Consider the following 16,825-nt stretch of genomic DNA (forward strand, 5'->3'; position numbering starts at 1 on the left):
GAGCGCAGCAGGGAGACTATTATATTTGGTCACTTGACACAGGCAGACACACACACAAATCTATCAAACACAGACTGATCATGGTAACACGTTATGCTTGCAGCCTACACATTCTGTCTGCTAGAGAAAGGAATGCCGTGTCGTCGAGTGCCAGCCTCCGTCTATCCTGACCTCTCAATTTTTGCTGTGTGTGAATGTGTGATAGCTCGGCCCAATATGCGTAGGAAAGCCAGGGTCCAGAGAGGCTATTGTCTGTTGGATGGGTCAATATTTCCCATTAAGCAGGGGTGGAAAAAGTACCCAATTGTCATACTTGAGTAAAAGTAAATATACCTTAAAAGAAAATGACTCAAGTAAAAGTTAGTCACCCAGTGACTTTTGGTTTCAAGTATACTTAAGTATCAAAAGTAAATGTAATCGCTAAAATATACTTAAGTATCAAAAGTAAAAGTATAAATCATTTAAAATTGCTTATATTAAGCAACCCAGATGGCACGATTTTCTTGTTTTTTATTTATTTACGGATAGCCAGGGGCACACTCCAACAGTCAGACTCATTTATAAACCAAGCATTTGTACTGCCAGATCAGAGGCAGTAGGGATGACCAGAGATGTTCTCTTGATAAGTGCGTGAATTAGACCATTTTTCCTGTCCTGCTAAGCATTCTAATGTAATGAGTACTTTTGGGTGTCAGGGAAAATGTAAGGAGTAAAAAGTACATTATTTTCTTTAGGAATGTAGTGAAGTCAAAGTAAAAGTTGTCAAAAATATAAATAGTAAAGTAAAGTGCAGATACCCCAAAAAACGACTTAAGTAGTACTTGAAAGTATTTTTTACTTTAAGTACTTTACACCACTGCCATTAAGGTATAGTCAGAATGTCTGCTTTAATTATAATGTGGAGGCCAGTGTGTAGCATGTTATGGAACTAAAGTAGGCCTTGAGAGGAAAGACCAGAGAGCTTATTATGATGTCTCCTGTAGCATTCAGTTGAGTCCTCTAACACGTTGAATATATTATGATGTCTCCTGTAGCATTCAGTTGAGTCCTCTAACACGTTGAATATATTATGATGTCTCCTGTAGCATTCAGTTGAGTCCTCTAACACGTTGAATATATTATGATGTCTCCTGTAGCATTCAGTTGAGTCCTCTAACACGTTGAATATATTATGATGGTTTGGACTCATCCCCAAACATTTAGAGTTTCTGGTACAGAGAGAATCACACCACAAGACTATTTCATTCTCCATTTTCCTGATATCTTCTCTCTCTGCGCTCTCTCTCTTTATCTAGGCCTGCATTTTATTAACCAGATGTAGAAGACTCAAGATGTCGCTCTATAAACTCTCTTCTTTTGACTAGTTTTCTGTATTATGTCATAAATCTGCTGATATTATGCTTCTGTTTTTCATCTAAATAATATTCAGAGAAAAAAAATATTAGGCCAAGAGAAAATAAAGATATTTAGATTTGTTTTAAAGGAGTCTTGTCATTATTATGCTATTTCATATTAAATTGTATTTTTAGAACTTGGTTGTTTCTTAGATGTTTTATGATTTTATGATAAATATAGCTCCAAATCACAAGTGAAAGAGTGGGAAATCTTATGGGGAGACATATCTGCTTTTCTCTTCTGAAAGTCAATTTGACATGAACATTATATCTGCTTTTCTCTTCTGAAAGTTATTTTAACCTCCCTAGTCAACAGTAGTTGTAGTTCCCTAAAGAAACCGCTCCCTGCTGTTGTACATACACTATGGTTTCATTCTTCTCCTTTTTGCTTCCCTCTCATACATTATGAAACCTACCAGTGGGGAAGAACTGGCAAAAACAGCGTGATCAACAGCTACATGATCAGCTGTGTGACATGGTCAGCCATTACAATTTAACAGTGGTCATAATTGATAGTTTACCAACACCGCTACTGAGTCATGACTGACTTAAGGAATTTGATTTATATTACTTTTTTGAAGTCGTCAATGTGCTTTGCATTGTAAGGGGTGAAAGGGGACTCACCTCACCCTCTACCAGTGAAGCAGGTTGAGAGCTTCAAGTTCCTTGGTGTCCACATCACCAACAAACTAACATGGTCCAAGCACACCAAGACAGTTGTGAAGAAGGCACGACAAAACCTATTTCCCCTCAGGAGACTGAATATATTTGGCATGGGTCCTCAGCTCCTCAAATGGTTCTACAGCTGCACCATTGAGAGCATCCTAACTGGTTGCATCACTGCCTGGTATGCAATTGCTCGGCCTCTGACTGCAAGACCCTACGGAGGGTAGTACGTACGGCCCAGTACATCACCTGGGCCAAGCTTCCTGCCATCCAGGACCTCTATACCAGGCGGTGTCAAAGGAAGGCTCTAAGAATTGTCAAAGACTCCAGCCACCCTATTCATAGACTGTTCTCTCTGCTACCGCATGGCAAGCGGTACCGGAGCGCCAAGTCTAGGTCCAAGAGGCTTCTAAACAGCTTCTACCCCCAAGCCATAAGACTCCTGAACATCTAATCAAATGGCTACCCAGACTATTCACATGCCCCCCCCTATACACACTTTTACGCTGCTGCTACTCTTATCTATGCATCGTCACTTTAATAACTCTACCTACAAGTACATATTACCTCAACCGGTGTCCCCGCACACGGACTCTGTACCAGTACCCCCTGTACATTACTTAAACTTTTTTTTAATATGTATTTTCTTAAAACTGCATTGTTGGTTAAGGGCTTGTAAGTAAGCATTTCACTGTAAGGTCTACCTACACCTGTTGTTTTTGATTTATATAAATGATCACAATCACTCCATTGTATTCACAATATATACAACATTTATTTCAGTTAATATATAAAATAGACAATGTACTTAATTTTCACCATAGAAAAAATACATGTAATAAATACAGACCATTTTAGTTTTGCTGTACAAAACATCCAGCACAATTTGACATTAATAATCTTATATGAGACAGAGGATAAATGCTATGCAACATTGATATTGAGAAGATAGCTAAGTATATCTTAAGGGAGTATTAATCAACACAATATAATGAGTCATATTATTGACAGATTAAATTTATATTGCCATTAATTTCCGAATGTCGAATCAAACTGTCTAGTGGAGTCAGCAGGGGTTTATTGATAAATCCTGGATGTTACAAGGCTTTCAGGTGAATTAAGCACCACTCATCTCTGTCCTCTCTCTTTGACCTCCTCAATCACCTCCCAAATCCTCTCTACCACCACATCTTTTCTTCATATCCATCTCTTTTTCTTCTACCATTCTTTTCCTTCATTCTTTCTCCTTACAGTGTTTGTCTCCCTTTCGAGCAATTTCAGAAAACAAAACGTAAAATAATAATTATCATAAATAACAATACGTATCATCGCAATCACCTTGGTACTTTATAGAAAAATAGTATCCCTACAACAAGCCACACGACTCACTATGAAATTAGTACAAATATGGTGTACACACATACTAAAATCATCTTACAGCAACATGACCGTTGGCTTTTAGCATATCTAAAACAGCTCATTACAAGTTAAACATTACAAAAATAATTGTCACACTCCATACAACAAGTAGACTTGAGAATTTCCCCAAACTAGTCATATCCAGGTATTTGAAACATACATTACATCACAGCACTCATTAGCTTTGTAATATCTATCCTTTAAATACACATAAAATAGAATACCTCTGAATAAACGTTTGCTCAAACATTTGTCTCTTGTATAAACATTATAAAATAACAGATAAAGGAATGCATCAATTGATTTTTGCATTGACATAGCATTCTACGAGATGTTGATTATTCAACTGTTTCCAGCAATGACCAACTTCTGCAAGTTGGGGAATCTAGAGACAAGCAAAGGATGTTTTTTTTTTAATAGCAAACCAAAATGTGCACTGTGGTACAGTTGAAAACACCCATGTAACCACTACACACGGCAGCACAGTGAAGCACAATAGTATCGACACACTAGAAGTACAGAGGAACAACACTCCAAGACGTGTACAGATGTCAATAGTGATGCCATTTAAAAAGTCAAAGCATTAGAAGAAGCGGTGGAAGAGTCTGATTAACCCAGACATTGTGTATCAGGGCTGGATGCCATGCCAGAAGGCAGAGTGTTAGCTGGCTCGGGCCTGTTGAGTAGCAGTTACAGAGAGCACCAGCAGCAAGACTGGCTTTGTCCACGGATGGTGTCTGTGTCCCTGTTTTGCACGTCTGTCGTACTTTAGTTGGATTCGTCAACCATCGTGTTTCCTTAAGTCCACGCATGTCTGAGTGTGTGTTGGCTGGGTTTAGAGACTATTTGTCACTGCCTGTGAACACCGTACGTCTGTGTGTGTGTGTGTGTGTGTGTCTGTGTCACCCGAAGCGCATGAGCTTCATAAGTGCCTATTTGTCCTATTCCTCCAATCCTCCTGCTCTCTCCAAGCGTGCATGTGTTTAGCTGTGTGTGATATATATATATATATATATATATGAGAGTGTATGTACGTGCCTGTGTATATGAGTGTACATGTACAAGCGTTTGTCTGTCTCCAGCCCGGTCGGTTCCTCCTAGGAACCCCCCTGCTCTCTCTGGACGTGGGCCTGTGGCGGGGTCTTCACTATGGTAATGACAGAGGCTGTGTTGAGGCGTGGGGCTGTAGCCAGGAGGTTGCCCCCTCCAGACTCTAACCCACGGGCAAATCTCTGCAGGGCTGCCAGCCTGGCCCCTAGGCCCTCCAGCTCTCTCCTCATCCCTGCGTTCTCCACACCCAGCCTCTCCACCTCCCTCTGGAGCTCCTTCTTTTGCTGCTCCAGGGCCTCGCGCTGGGACACGCGCTTCACCCGGCAGCTGGCAGCATAGCCACGGTTCTTCAGAGTGCGCCGGCGCTGCTTGAGCTTCTGGACCTCCTCGCGGGACAAACCCCGCAGGTGCAAGTTGAGCTCCCGTACAGACAGGGACATGAGCTCGCTGTCCGACAACACCGGAACGTTCTCTCCACACTCCCGCTTTACCTGGAGAAGGATGGAGAGTTGTATCATTTTCTTTTAGAGAAAGTGCTGTGACGTGCGTGTAACATGCACTTTACAATCGAATGAACTCTAATTCTACCTTCAGGGCTTTGCTGCTTCTTTCTGACGTCATGATCTGGCTTTATCCTGTGTCTCCGACACCAATAAACACAGATTTATAGACGGTCTACGAGAGAGTGAGAGAAAGGACATGATTACATTTGAGAAACGTTAATCTAATGAAGTTCATGTGTTCCCTTATACACACACACACCTACTACACCAGTGTAGTAGGATATAAAGACATTCCATCTTGGACTGAAGACCTTCCCTTGAAATGAAAAAACATCCACCACACTTCTGCGGTCTATCATTCAACTGTCTAAGTGGGAGTAAAGTGAAGTTAATAGTTTAAGATTTCTCCCCTGACTGGAATGGTGAAGGGAAGTTAAGTCTATCATGTGCCCATCCCACATTGCTCAAATCAGGTTCCCCTCAAACACTAGTAACCACTTCCTAACACTCACAGCAGAACTGAACTAATATGAATACAGTTATAACCTAACAGATTGGACATATTGTGCATTTCCAAATGCTCAAAGCATAGGGGCTGGGTTCAGTGGCGGTCGGTGCCGTTTAAGATGGGGGGGGGGGGGGGGGGTGCTTTTTTTACGAGCCTTATTTCTATTACAGCATAATGTCATTCATATTCCATTCACCCAGCTCAATGTAACAGTGATAGGTTTAGGCTACTACATGATACTGTAATTTTCCCTATACCCATCATGAGGTTGCTACAACCTAGTCTATGAATGAAAGTTTACAGCGTAGGTGCACAGGTCGTTAGAATTTTGAGTAATCAAGGTGATCTAGGGTGTCATCATTAGTCCAACAGTTGCAAACGTGAATTTTTATACCTGTTCTGTTCACTTCAGTCTAACTTTAAAAATATATATTTTTTACCGGCAGAATCGGCAGAATGAAGACACGATAACACACAAACAGAGTTCCCTTTCATAGCAGCCACATGAAAACAGAATGATCCCTTTGCTCGTTGTATATATATATATCAAATGATGTCACATTCACGTTTAGCAGATGTTATTGCGGGTGTAGCAAAATGCTTGTGTTTCTAGCTCCAACAGTGCAGTAATATCTAACAATTAACAACAATACACACAAGCTAAAAAGTAAAAGAAAGGAATTAAGGAATAATTAAATATTAGGATGAGCAATGTTGGAGTGACAGACTAAAATACAGTATAATAGAATACAGTTTATACATGAGATGAGTAAAGCAATAATATGTAAACATTAACGTGACTAGTGTTCCATTATTAAGTGGCCAGTGATTTCAAGTCTATGTATATGGAGAAGCAGCCTCTAAGGTGCAAGGTTACGTAACCGAGTGGAAGCCACAGAGTGATGGCTATTTAACAGTCTGATGGCCTTGAGATGGACAGAGAGAAGCTGTTTTTCAGTCTCAGCTTTGATGCACCTGTAGCAGGAAGAACAGGAAGTTGCTCAGGTGGTTGTTATCCTTGGTGATCTTTTTGGCCTTCCTGTGACGTTGGCTGCTGTAGGGGTCCTGGAGGGCAGGTAGTTTGCCCCCAGTGACGCATTGTGCAGACCGCACTACCCTCTGGAGAGCCCTACGGTTGCGGGTGGTGCAGTTTCTGTACCAGGCAGTGATACAGCCCGACAGGAAGCTCTCAATTGTGCATCTGTAAAAGTGTGTGAGGGTTCTAGGTGCCACAACAAATTTATTCAGGCTCCTGAGGTTGTAGAGGCGCTGTTGCGCCTTCTCCACCTCACTGTCTGTGTGGATGGACCATTTCAGATGATCGTCAGTGATGTGTACGCCAAGGAACTTGAAGCTTTCCACCTGCTCCACAGCGGCCCCGTCGATGTGGACAGGGGCGTGCTCCCTCTGCTGTTTCCTGAAGTCCACGATCAGCTCCTTTGTTTTGTCGACATTGAGTTAGAGGTCACTTTCCTGGCACCACATTCCCAGGGCCCTCACCTCTCTGTAGGCTGTCTCGTCATTGTTGGTAATCAGGCCTACTACTGTTGTGTCATCTGCAAACTTGATGATTGAGTTGGAAGCGTGTGTGGCCACGTAGTCATGAGTAAACAGGGAGTACAGGAGGGGGCTGAGCACGTGCCCTTGTGAGGCCCCTGTGTTGAGGATCAGCGAAGTGGAGGTGTTGTTTCCTACCTTCACCACCTGGGGGCACCCATCAGGAAGTTCAGGACCTAGTTGCACAGGGCGGGGTTCAGACCCAGGGCCCCAAGCTTAATGATGGGCTTTGAGGGTACTATGGTATTGAATGCTGAGCTATAGTCAATGAACAGCATTCTTACATAGGTATTCCTCTTGTCCAGGCGGGATAGGGCAATGTGCAGTGCAATGGCGATTGCGTCATCTGTGGATCTATTGGGGGCGGTAAGCAAATTGAAGTGGGTCTAGGGTGTCAGGTAAGGTAGAGGTGATATGATCTTTAACTAGCCTCTCAAAGCACTTCATGATGACAGAAGTGAGTGCTACGGTGCAATAGTTCAGTTACCTTTGTTTTCTTAGGTACAGGAACAAAGGTGGACATCTTGATGTGGGGACAGCAGCCTGGGATAGGTTGAATATGTCCATAAACACTCCAGCAAGCTGGTCTGCGCATGCTCCGAGGACACGGCTATGGATGCCGTCTGGGCCGACAGCCTTGTGAGGCATAACACGCGAAAATGTCTTACTCACGTGGCCACGGAAATAGGAGACCCCACAGTCCTTGGTAGCGAGCCGTGTCGGTGCCACAATGTTCTCCTCAAAATGGGTGAAGAAGGTGTTTAGTTTGTCCAGAAGCAAGATGTCAGTGTCCGCGATGCGGCTGGTTTCCCTTTGTAGTCTTGCAACTATCTACGTGCTCGCCTCTTCTCACCTTTTCCCTTCGCTTGTGGACTTCATTGTACATCAGCTGTCTATAGCCAGGCACAAAAACCTTTCCAAGCCAAACCTTCATACCATGACCGCTAACCGCTACACACAGCATACATCGTTGTCACGCCATTGTCAACATAGCTACTAGAACTGACGCGTAAGTAAACCTTCTTTAATCATGCAGTACAGTGCAGTCAGAAAGCAGTTCAGCAGTTACACCGGCAGGCCCCGGTGGCAATAAAATAAAACCAAACGCTTACCTGGACTTGGAAGAGTTCCAGTATTTGATAACCAGCCTGCTAACATAGCATCCCTCTCTTTTTGAGCTGGGTGTTTGAGTAGGCTAAAACTAGCGAGCTGCATTCGCTTGCTAAGTAAAAGTTACAATTTAAAAAAATACAACCTCTCACTTCTTAATTTGGAAGAAATGAATTTGTTCAACTATTGGTCTCTCTTTCAGTCAACTACTCACCGCATTTTGTGCACTGCAGTGCTAGCTAGCTGTAGCTTTCAGTACTAGATTCATTCTCTGATTTTTTGATTGGGTGGACAACATGCTAGTTCATGCTGCAGGAGCTCTGATCGGTTTGGAAGTTGTCATAATTACTGTGTAGGTCTATGGAAGGGGGTGAGAACCATGAGCCTTCTAGGTTGTGTTGAAGTCAATGTACCCAGAGGACGAAGGAATATAACTGTATTCCGTCTACACCATGGTGCTACCCTGGTGCTGCTGAGGCAACTGTAGACCTTCAATGCAAAACAGTGTGTTTTAATCAATTATTTGGTGACATTAATATATTTAGTATGAATATTTTAGTATAGTTTTATCTAAAAGGTTTAACGAATGTTTCCATTTATTTTCACTGAGGATGATGGTCCTGCCCTTCCTCCTCTGAGGAGCCTCCACTGGCTGGATTGGACTCTTGCATGTGAAACTTGGTATTTGGAGGATATCTTTTACATTTTAATATTTGATCTATTCAGGACAAGTGGCAGCTATGTTTTGAGTGTTATTTTAGAAGTTATTATTGCGTTTGATGTAGGTTATCATGTGTTGTTACAATCATTAACAATAAAATCCCCTTCCCCTAATTAGGATAAGGAACGAGATCACAATAAGAACTTGATAGATGTCAAATAGAATGACTCAGCTCTAACATAGACGTCTAGACTGGATTATAATTATTGTTCTAAATAAAGGCTCTGGTGAGTTTACGGTGGATCTTTGACCTTACTGTTTCCCGAAATGCGTGGGAAGTGACCTTACACTCAAAAACGTCTGTCCTACCACGAGGCGTCGTTGTAAACCGATGTGACCATTTCATAAAGTCATAGTGATTCAGCAATAAGCTGCCCACCGCTAGTTTCTAACGGGCTAAACCTCACTAAATATGGAACGATACCCGTAAATTCTGCATTTAAAGCAGTATTTTGTGCCTAATAGTGTTATAACACAATACAGTTCTGACGTTAGTTGTAATGTGTAATCCAATTAGCCGAGAAGCAGAAACACAAAGCTATATTTATCTTTCAAATTATATGAATGTTTCATAAGATAACTTTCATTATTAACAGATTCACATTTAAGATGTGCCTATGTAAACATTTAATTCTCAATAAAAATCCACCCATTTCCTTAAACTGGAAGGGAGCTGTCGAGGTAGCTCAATGCGATAGTAAACACACGCCATCGCAACTGCGCAGGTCGCCATCTATTTTTTTTAAATAGCTCCTTTAAACCTTTAAAAATTAGAACCTATACAATGATATACAAAACACCACACATATCGAGAACAATACCCGACATGCATCTAAGATATGTAAATAGTGAATATGTGGTCGTATCATTGTTGCCAATTTGTAGCAATTTTGCAAGGCTAGCTAAACAACATGCTAGTAGCATTAGCCAACAACACGGATTAGCCAATGCTAGTTAGGTGGCTGCCTAACTCGAAATGCAAACAGCTGCCTACTTACTTGTCCTTAGCTATGTCGTTGGAGAGTACCAACAGCCTGTCTTTGAGTTGTCGACACAATTGTATAAATAAATGTTTAAAAACACGGAGAAAAGTCAAATACTGTGTTAAGTCGAAGTGAGATAATCGACAAAATGTCAGTCCGCCTTTTCCCGGAATTACTCTGTTCGGTGGGGTTAGATTCTTTCATTCACAAAAAACACAGTAACAATGACGTAAACTCGAAGGAATGAGGGTGGATCTCGCCCGCCCCCACAGCGTACGAGCTGGAAGCAAAGGATCGGGATGTAAACAATAAGGAATCCATGAGTCCCAAACTTTTCCATGATGATGACCTTTCATATTCTTATTGATTTAGAAAGGCGATGTATGGAAAAGGTAAATATATGAGGGAAAATGACATTCCAAATTAATAGTCAGCTGCATACCTAGTGAATGTAGGTGAAAATGACTTTCATTTTTATATAAATGTGAAAAAACAACAACCCTGAAATTACAATTATACTGTAGAAAGGGAGAGTCTGATTCCTTGCTCGAATACATTGCATTTTGAAATCACAAATGTTGAGGCTCTCCTTATAGTGGATTACTAGCCAAAGAGATCAGCATGCATCATACATAAATACTAAAAACGGTATCTTAATATTAAACACATTTTTTTTTTTAAATACAGTTGTTTTGTTGAATCATTATACACGCTAATAAGACATCTCGTACGACAGAGGGCGCCATTTATTTTAGAGAGTCAGGCAACTGACAAATTTTCCCGTCATCCAACGCACATGTAGCTTACCCGAGTGACCTCAGATTGTCGCAGGACCAATGCACGCCTCTTCTGTCCAACATTTATGCAAGCCGGGGCAAAAGCAATAATTAAACGATAAAACATTAAATTACTGATTCACCCTTCCACCGATTGAGGTACATTTTGAGTTGCTAATCACACCGGCTGGTAAGAGGCGCGAGAACAGTTTCCCATGGCTGGAATCGAAGAGCTATCACCGGCTGTGGGCCCAGTCGATACCCGGCCCCCAGAAGGCGAGATCGACGAAGATGAAGATGAGGAGGTATTGATGAATGGCAACTTGACACCTGTCACCCCGTAACTGTCATGCACGATCATACATACAATTTCATTTGAATGGGTATGTCTATTTAGCTAGCTACATCTACTGAGGGTCAGTCGTTATGCTAGTAATTGCTCACCGGTGTTAGCATGGTAGCTAGCTAGCGAACTATCACGTGCACAACTAGGATAGCTGTTTTACATGTAACGTCACCTGCACTGTAATTGGCTGTACCTTAAATTGAACTCCATGAACTAAACTGTCCCATGGTGGGGGCACATGCATTGTAGGAATTGTCTAAAACTGTCATGTGTCATTCAGTAATATGAAGGTTTTCAATACTAGTTAGTACCTCAACATAGCTGGCTACTTTTTGGACTTGAAAATCCTTAATTAATGTAGTTACTATATACCTCCATTCTCCATTGGGTCTACAATAAACATGTTATCAGTGTTGTAGTAACTTGTCTACCTCCCCTCAGCTGGATGAGACTTTTATTGAGAGGCTGTGGGGTTTGACCGAGATGTTCCCTGATACACTGCGTTCTGCGGCTGAGGTGACCGTATCAAGCTCAGTCACTATGGCCAAGAAGCTGTACAGGTGAGTGTTCTCCTGAAAACGTCTGAAACCTCTCGTTTTAGAGCTTCACCATGCACAATAATGACAGGAGCTGTGTGGATGGAGCACTATATTGCATTCACAGTTCTGAACAGCTCTGTATTCCAAGGAGTATCTTGTCTGCCTGCCTGTCTGCCCATGGTCTTTCCAAATAGAGTCAGTTACACCATCTTAAAAAAAAAAAAAATCTACTGTAGTTATCTCATGTCTGTTTGTTATTTAACCCCCACTTTTCCCTCTCATCTCACCTCCTGTCGCCATGTCTCTTCCAGTTTCTCCCGCGCTGCCCTGTGGGTGGGTACTACCTCGTTCATGATCCTGGTCCTTCCGGTGGTGTTTGAGACTGAGAGACTACAGCTGGAGCAGCAGCAGCTACAGCAGCAGAGACAGGTACTGTACTATCTCCCTGACAGACCATCTTCAATTCCAAATACACTACTAGCCCCTACCACTATGTCCTAGCTAGGCTCTTGTTCTTCTGAAATTAAAGCAATATGGCTAAAAGTATTAGCATTTCAGACAGCAAGGTGGATATATAATCATATAGCCTATACCTGTCCTATACTTTTCAATCTACGTGAAAAGCCTTTGGGGCTTTGATTTGGAATTGGGTAAATCATTTTTTTGTTATGATTCATTAGAATCTGCGGTGTTGTCAATTAATAAATGAACTAATGTTTTTGTAATGCCCCTTCCTTGTGTAGATCCTGTTGGGACCCAACGCAGGGATGTCAGGTGGGATGCCAGGGATGATGCCTCCAGCTCCAGTGAAAATGTGATGAAGATGTCACTCAGACAGCCTTAGAGCTTTAACCAACGGGGGAAAGGGGAGGCTTTCGGAAGGAGAGAGAGAGACAAAGAAGAGGGAGGAAGAGAATACAAAGCTGCATCTGGTCAGCACACATGCTCATTCCAACATCCAGGATTGGTCATTTTAGGAGGTTGAGGAGGAGGATGATGTCACGTCCTGGGTGTTGCAATAATGAACGTCCCTCTTGCTGTCTCTCTTACTCAACATCCTGCAGAGACTGACTTCTGAGCACTGTCCTTTTAATTAATTTCTTTTTTTATATGTATAGTGATATAAATATGTATGTGTTCCACAGAGTTTGGACCAGGTAGATAATTGAAGAAATTGGGATATTAGTGCGGTTATAAGAGGTTACCAAGAGTGTGTGTGTGGTCTGAAGAACAATGTTTTAATGTGGGTGTGTAGCTACATTTGGCCTCAACTATTGTTACCTGTGTTTGGTTTGGGACCGTGTTCATTCCACTTGTAAGTGGGAAAATCATGGTAGACTAGACATGACTGTCATCATAGATCTGTCATAGTCACAGCTGGTCATTGAGATCTATAGTGTCTGCTGATTTTCGTTGTACCTCTACATCAAGAACAGGCTTACACTAGAGAAGCCAGGTAAGGCGACCATGCCTATTGAGTTGGTGACTTCTTGGAATATGCATCTACTCAGATGCAACAAAAGCCAGCAGGCCACAAGACTCTGCAAAGACTAAGCCATAGATAGGGTGTTAAAGTGTTCTTTGTTGTGAGTGTTAAAATTCCCATTCCCAACAACTGCACAGGGATACCCAATTGAAAAAGTGTTCGTGATCAGAGAATGTCTGTCACGTGTTGCTTGAGACTTGGTTTCATTTGGGCATTAAAGCCAATCCATCACAAAATATGCATCACAAAAAGTATATTTTGTTAAGATTCAAACAGCATTTTCCCTACATACAGTATAAATCTGTAAATATATTATGTCAATGTACACATAGTCCTGTCAAGCCTGAGAGAATGTCAGTTACTTTTCTCTGTCACTCCCTATGGAATTTATGGTCTCTTACCTCAGCTTCCAGAGCTAATTCTACGTCTGTGTTTTCGACATGATTGCAGGAATAAAAACACCAACGAAATGGACATTAACATGTGCTGCTTTGCCTCCATTACAGTTAACTTGTTTGAAATGATTTACATGTACCTGACTTTCCTCTGATACATTACATTTGTATACTGTAGGAAAATACAGGTATCTTAAGAGATAAATACTATAAATTGACTTTGTAACTTCTGTGCATCAAGATCAATCACTCCTAAAGATTGTTTCTGATGAGAGCAGAGCATGAGAGCATCTCACGCATATAATTTGATTGACAGTTTACTTGATTGTTGCCGATGAAAGCATCTCGCAAGTGTAACACTTTCGATTGACAGTTCTCAACTTTCAAACACGAGCGTGATAAAGGACTTCTGTTAAACTTTCCCGCCACCTGAATAATACATCTCAGGTGGCAAGTCATTTTTCATATTGATAAGTTGAAAGTCATCATTAGCTTTGCAACATTTTATATACACTTTCTATTTTTACAGGGCTGTCAAGTCAGTGAAGGAAGCGACCTAATTCTGTCAAATCTTTCAGGAGCAATAGTTTACGTTGGCTAGCTAACCAACTTATCGCTTGCTAATATTTTCTGACATGAGATATTTCTAAGTTTTTCCCCATTTATTAACTAGTAGCCTATAGCCAGCTAGAAACAAAAACGATATATACTTCAAGACATTGTGCCTATTAATATGAAAGCCGTGGAGGATGAGGCCGGATACCAAGATAATGAGGTAACATTAACCTGGCTAGCTAGCTAAACTCTTTTAACACATTCAACCCAGAGGCGCAACATAGCGAGACTTGCGAAACAGGCCAAGTTTGAGAAGGGAACAATTATTTCTTAGTTAATTTTCTCGACATCTAAAGGCACAACGTAAATTCGTGCCAATGTTAAGTAGTGACAAACTGACACGTTTTCATTTCGTCAAAAACAACGTATTGAAGGAGTGCCTTTGATTTTGACAGCCTGCACATACCCAGTTTGACGCGAGACGACCGTTAGACCCGATGACGTGTTTCTACGCATTCGTTTATGCTACGTTCACTTTCTTGTCGGAACTAAAAAAACTTCGACATTTCCGACTTGCTAACTGGTTGAATGTGACACGTGTATTTTGTTACCAAATCACCATTTTATACCACCCACCACTGCGACCTGTAGGAGCAAATCAGGAATTAAAAGCAGGAAATGTACCCATCAATCTGTGCTGTGATATTTTGAATCAACTCAACTGACATTACAAAAAGTACATTCCATTGCATGAGCCACATCAGCTAACATCATTTGAATGAACATTCCACATTACCATGGAAATGATTGCATCACAATGGAAATTATTGTCACAATAATAGGCAGCCATTGCCAGTGTATCCATGAGTTTGCCAGCCAAATCGCCAGGGTTAGAGGATCCAAGCCCATTCTATTTCCATGATTTCTTAGAGCTGGCCAGGTTGTAGTTCTAAAACCCGGAAATGAGTGACCTCTGGTTTGTTCAGCCATCCCTAACGGAAGAATGAATGGGAAAATAATAGAGTTTTGTAATAAACGCCGAAAATAAAATCTCAGGTTAACACAGGCATAAGATATCTTATACATTTTGTTCTATGAGATTAAAGCAGTCAGTTAACATGACCTTTATGAATTATGAAGCCTTTATGTGCTTTATGCATAGCCATGGGAAATAGGGGTGCCGAAGGTGCTGCAGCACCCCCTGAAAAATCTGAATTTAAAAAAAGAGTTAATACAAAATATATATTCTTTTTTGAAAAATATATTGTTTCTCAAAAGTAGTGCACTGGGCCTTTACTGGTATTAGTGGACTGAAATAGAGGTCTGTAGTGCAGGCAAAACATGTTTTTCAACATCTCAGCTTTGGCAAAAAAGGTAGTTGTATAATGAAGAACAATATCTTGCAGGATTCAATAGTTGGAATTGTAAGAGTTGTTGCCCTGACCCCGTCGCTGTGATTGTCATCCAAATAGGATCCAGAAAGAACAAAACCCTGTCTGTCCTCAAACATTTACATCAAAAGGTGCAAAGTTATGGGCAAAGACACAAAACATCCACATCAAATTACATATTGTTCTGGCAGTATTAATTTACCATCCTTACAAACTACTTAATGTAAATGTACATTACTGTATTATACATAGGCTGGTGGTCATCTAGGTTTGTACCTGTAGACTTTCCATCACCATGAAGAATAACAATGCACAATACAGTAAATGAGTATATTGAGACATCAAGTGGTTTGTGATGATGTGGCTAAATTGGTAGAGGATGGCATTTGCAATGTTAGGGTTGTGGGTTCCATTCCCATGGGGGACCAGTATGAAAATGTATGCACTCACTACTGTAAGTTGCTTTGGATAAGAGGTTCTACTGAAAAGGAATGAATAGACCATTTCAGTTAACACATAAGTTGCATTTGCAAAGTATTTAAAGAAACTAGAAAACAAGTATTTTCATATTCCACAAGTATTATCAGATACTACACAGGCTCTAATCGTACTACGCTGGGTCAGATGCTCGTCGGATGTGGCAGGGTTTGCAAACTATTACAGACTACAAAGGGAAGCACAGCTGAGAGCTGCCCAGTGACACGAGCCTACCAGACGAGCTAAATAACATCTATGCTTGTTTCGTGGCAAGTAACACTGAAACATGCAATGAGAGCATCAGCTGTTCCGGACGACTGTGTGATCACGCTCTCCGCAGCCGATGTGAGTAAGACCTTTAAACAGGTCAATTAAACAGGTCAACATTCACAAGGCCGCAGAGCCAGACGGATTACCAGGACGTGTACTCCGAGCATGCGCTGACCAACTGGCAAGTGTCTTCACTGACATTTTCAACCTCTCCCTGGCTGAGTCTGTAATACCAACATGTTTCAAGCAGACCACCATTGAAAGGTTGGTCATGGCTCACATCAACACCATTATCCCAAATATCCTAGACCCACTCCAAATCGCATATCGCCCCAACAGATCCACAGATGATGCAATCTCTATTGCACTCCACACTGCCCTTTCACCCATGGACAAAAGGAACAGCTACAGTTGAAGTCGGAAGTTTACATACACCTTAGCCAAATGCATTTAAACTCTGTTTTTCACAATTCCTGACATTTAATCCTAGTGAAAATTCCCTGTCTTAGGTCAGTTAGTATCACCACTTTATTTTAAGAATGTGAAATGTCGGAATAATAGTGGAGAGAATGATTTATTTCAGCTTTTATTTATTTCATCACATTCAAATTGGGTCAGAAGTTTACATACACTCAATTAGTATTTGGTAGCATTGCCTTTAAATTGTTAACTGTTAGTT

General features: G+C 41.3%; 2 protein-coding genes across 3 annotated transcripts; one reads left to right on the top strand and one right to left on the bottom strand.

The window, feature by feature from the left end:
* Positions 1 to 2,815: 2,815 nt before the first annotated feature.
* On the bottom strand, positions 2,816 to 10,158 carry LOC110502884 (transcription factor MafF). 2 transcript variants are annotated; one of them, XM_021581230.2, is made up of 3 exons: positions 9,927 to 10,158; positions 5,118 to 5,204; positions 2,816 to 5,020 (listed from the first exon to the last, which is right to left on the bottom strand). In XM_021581230.2, exons 2-3 carry the CDS (start codon positions 5,148 to 5,150, stop codon positions 4,577 to 4,579), a joined length of 477 nt encoding a protein of 158 aa, XP_021436905.1. In that variant the 5' UTR covers positions 5,151 to 5,204; positions 9,927 to 10,158; the 3' UTR covers positions 2,816 to 4,576. The 2 variants fall into 2 exon arrangements, with proteins under 2 accessions (XP_021436905.1, XP_021436906.1); XM_021581231.2 differs by lacking the exon at positions 9,927 to 10,158 and adding an exon at positions 7,585 to 9,897.
* A 519-nt stretch (positions 10,159 to 10,677) lies between these two features.
* On the top strand, positions 10,678 to 13,538 carry LOC110502886 (mitochondrial import receptor subunit TOM22 homolog). The gene is made up of 4 exons (XM_021581232.2): positions 10,678 to 10,992; positions 11,475 to 11,593; positions 11,884 to 12,001; positions 12,316 to 13,538. The coding sequence occupies exons 1-4, from the start codon at positions 10,903 to 10,905 to the stop codon at positions 12,388 to 12,390; spliced, it is 402 nt and encodes a 133-aa protein (XP_021436907.1). The 5' UTR covers positions 10,678 to 10,902; the 3' UTR covers positions 12,391 to 13,538.
* Positions 13,539 to 16,825: the final 3,287 nt, after the last annotated feature.

Source organism: Oncorhynchus mykiss, chromosome 23 (assembly GCF_013265735.2).
Source record: "Oncorhynchus mykiss isolate Arlee chromosome 23, USDA_OmykA_1.1, whole genome shotgun sequence".
Taxonomy (NCBI): domain Eukaryota; kingdom Metazoa; phylum Chordata; class Actinopteri; order Salmoniformes; family Salmonidae; genus Oncorhynchus; species Oncorhynchus mykiss.

What these genes read in the sequence shown, in the direction of transcription:
- LOC110502884 (XM_021581230.2), bottom strand. Translation starts at nt 5,150, where the DNA reads ATGACGTCAGAAAGAAGCAGCAAAGCCCTGAAG. An exon ending in GAAGCAGCAAAGCCCTGAAG is followed by an intron (nt 5,021 to 5,117) that starts GTAGAATTAGAG and finishes ATCCTTCTCCAG; the next exon opens with GTAAAGCGGGAGTGTGGAGA.
- LOC110502886 (XM_021581232.2), top strand. Translation starts at nt 10,903, where the DNA reads ATGGCTGGAATCGAAGAGCTATCACCGGCTGTGGGCCCAGTCGATACC. An exon ending in ACGAAGATGAAGATGAGGAG is followed by an intron (nt 10,993 to 11,474) that starts GTATTGATGAAT and finishes ACCTCCCCTCAG; the next exon opens with CTGGATGAGACTTTTATTGA. An exon ending in ATGGCCAAGAAGCTGTACAG is followed by an intron (nt 11,594 to 11,883) that starts GTGAGTGTTCTC and finishes TGTCTCTTCCAG; the next exon opens with TTTCTCCCGCGCTGCCCTGT.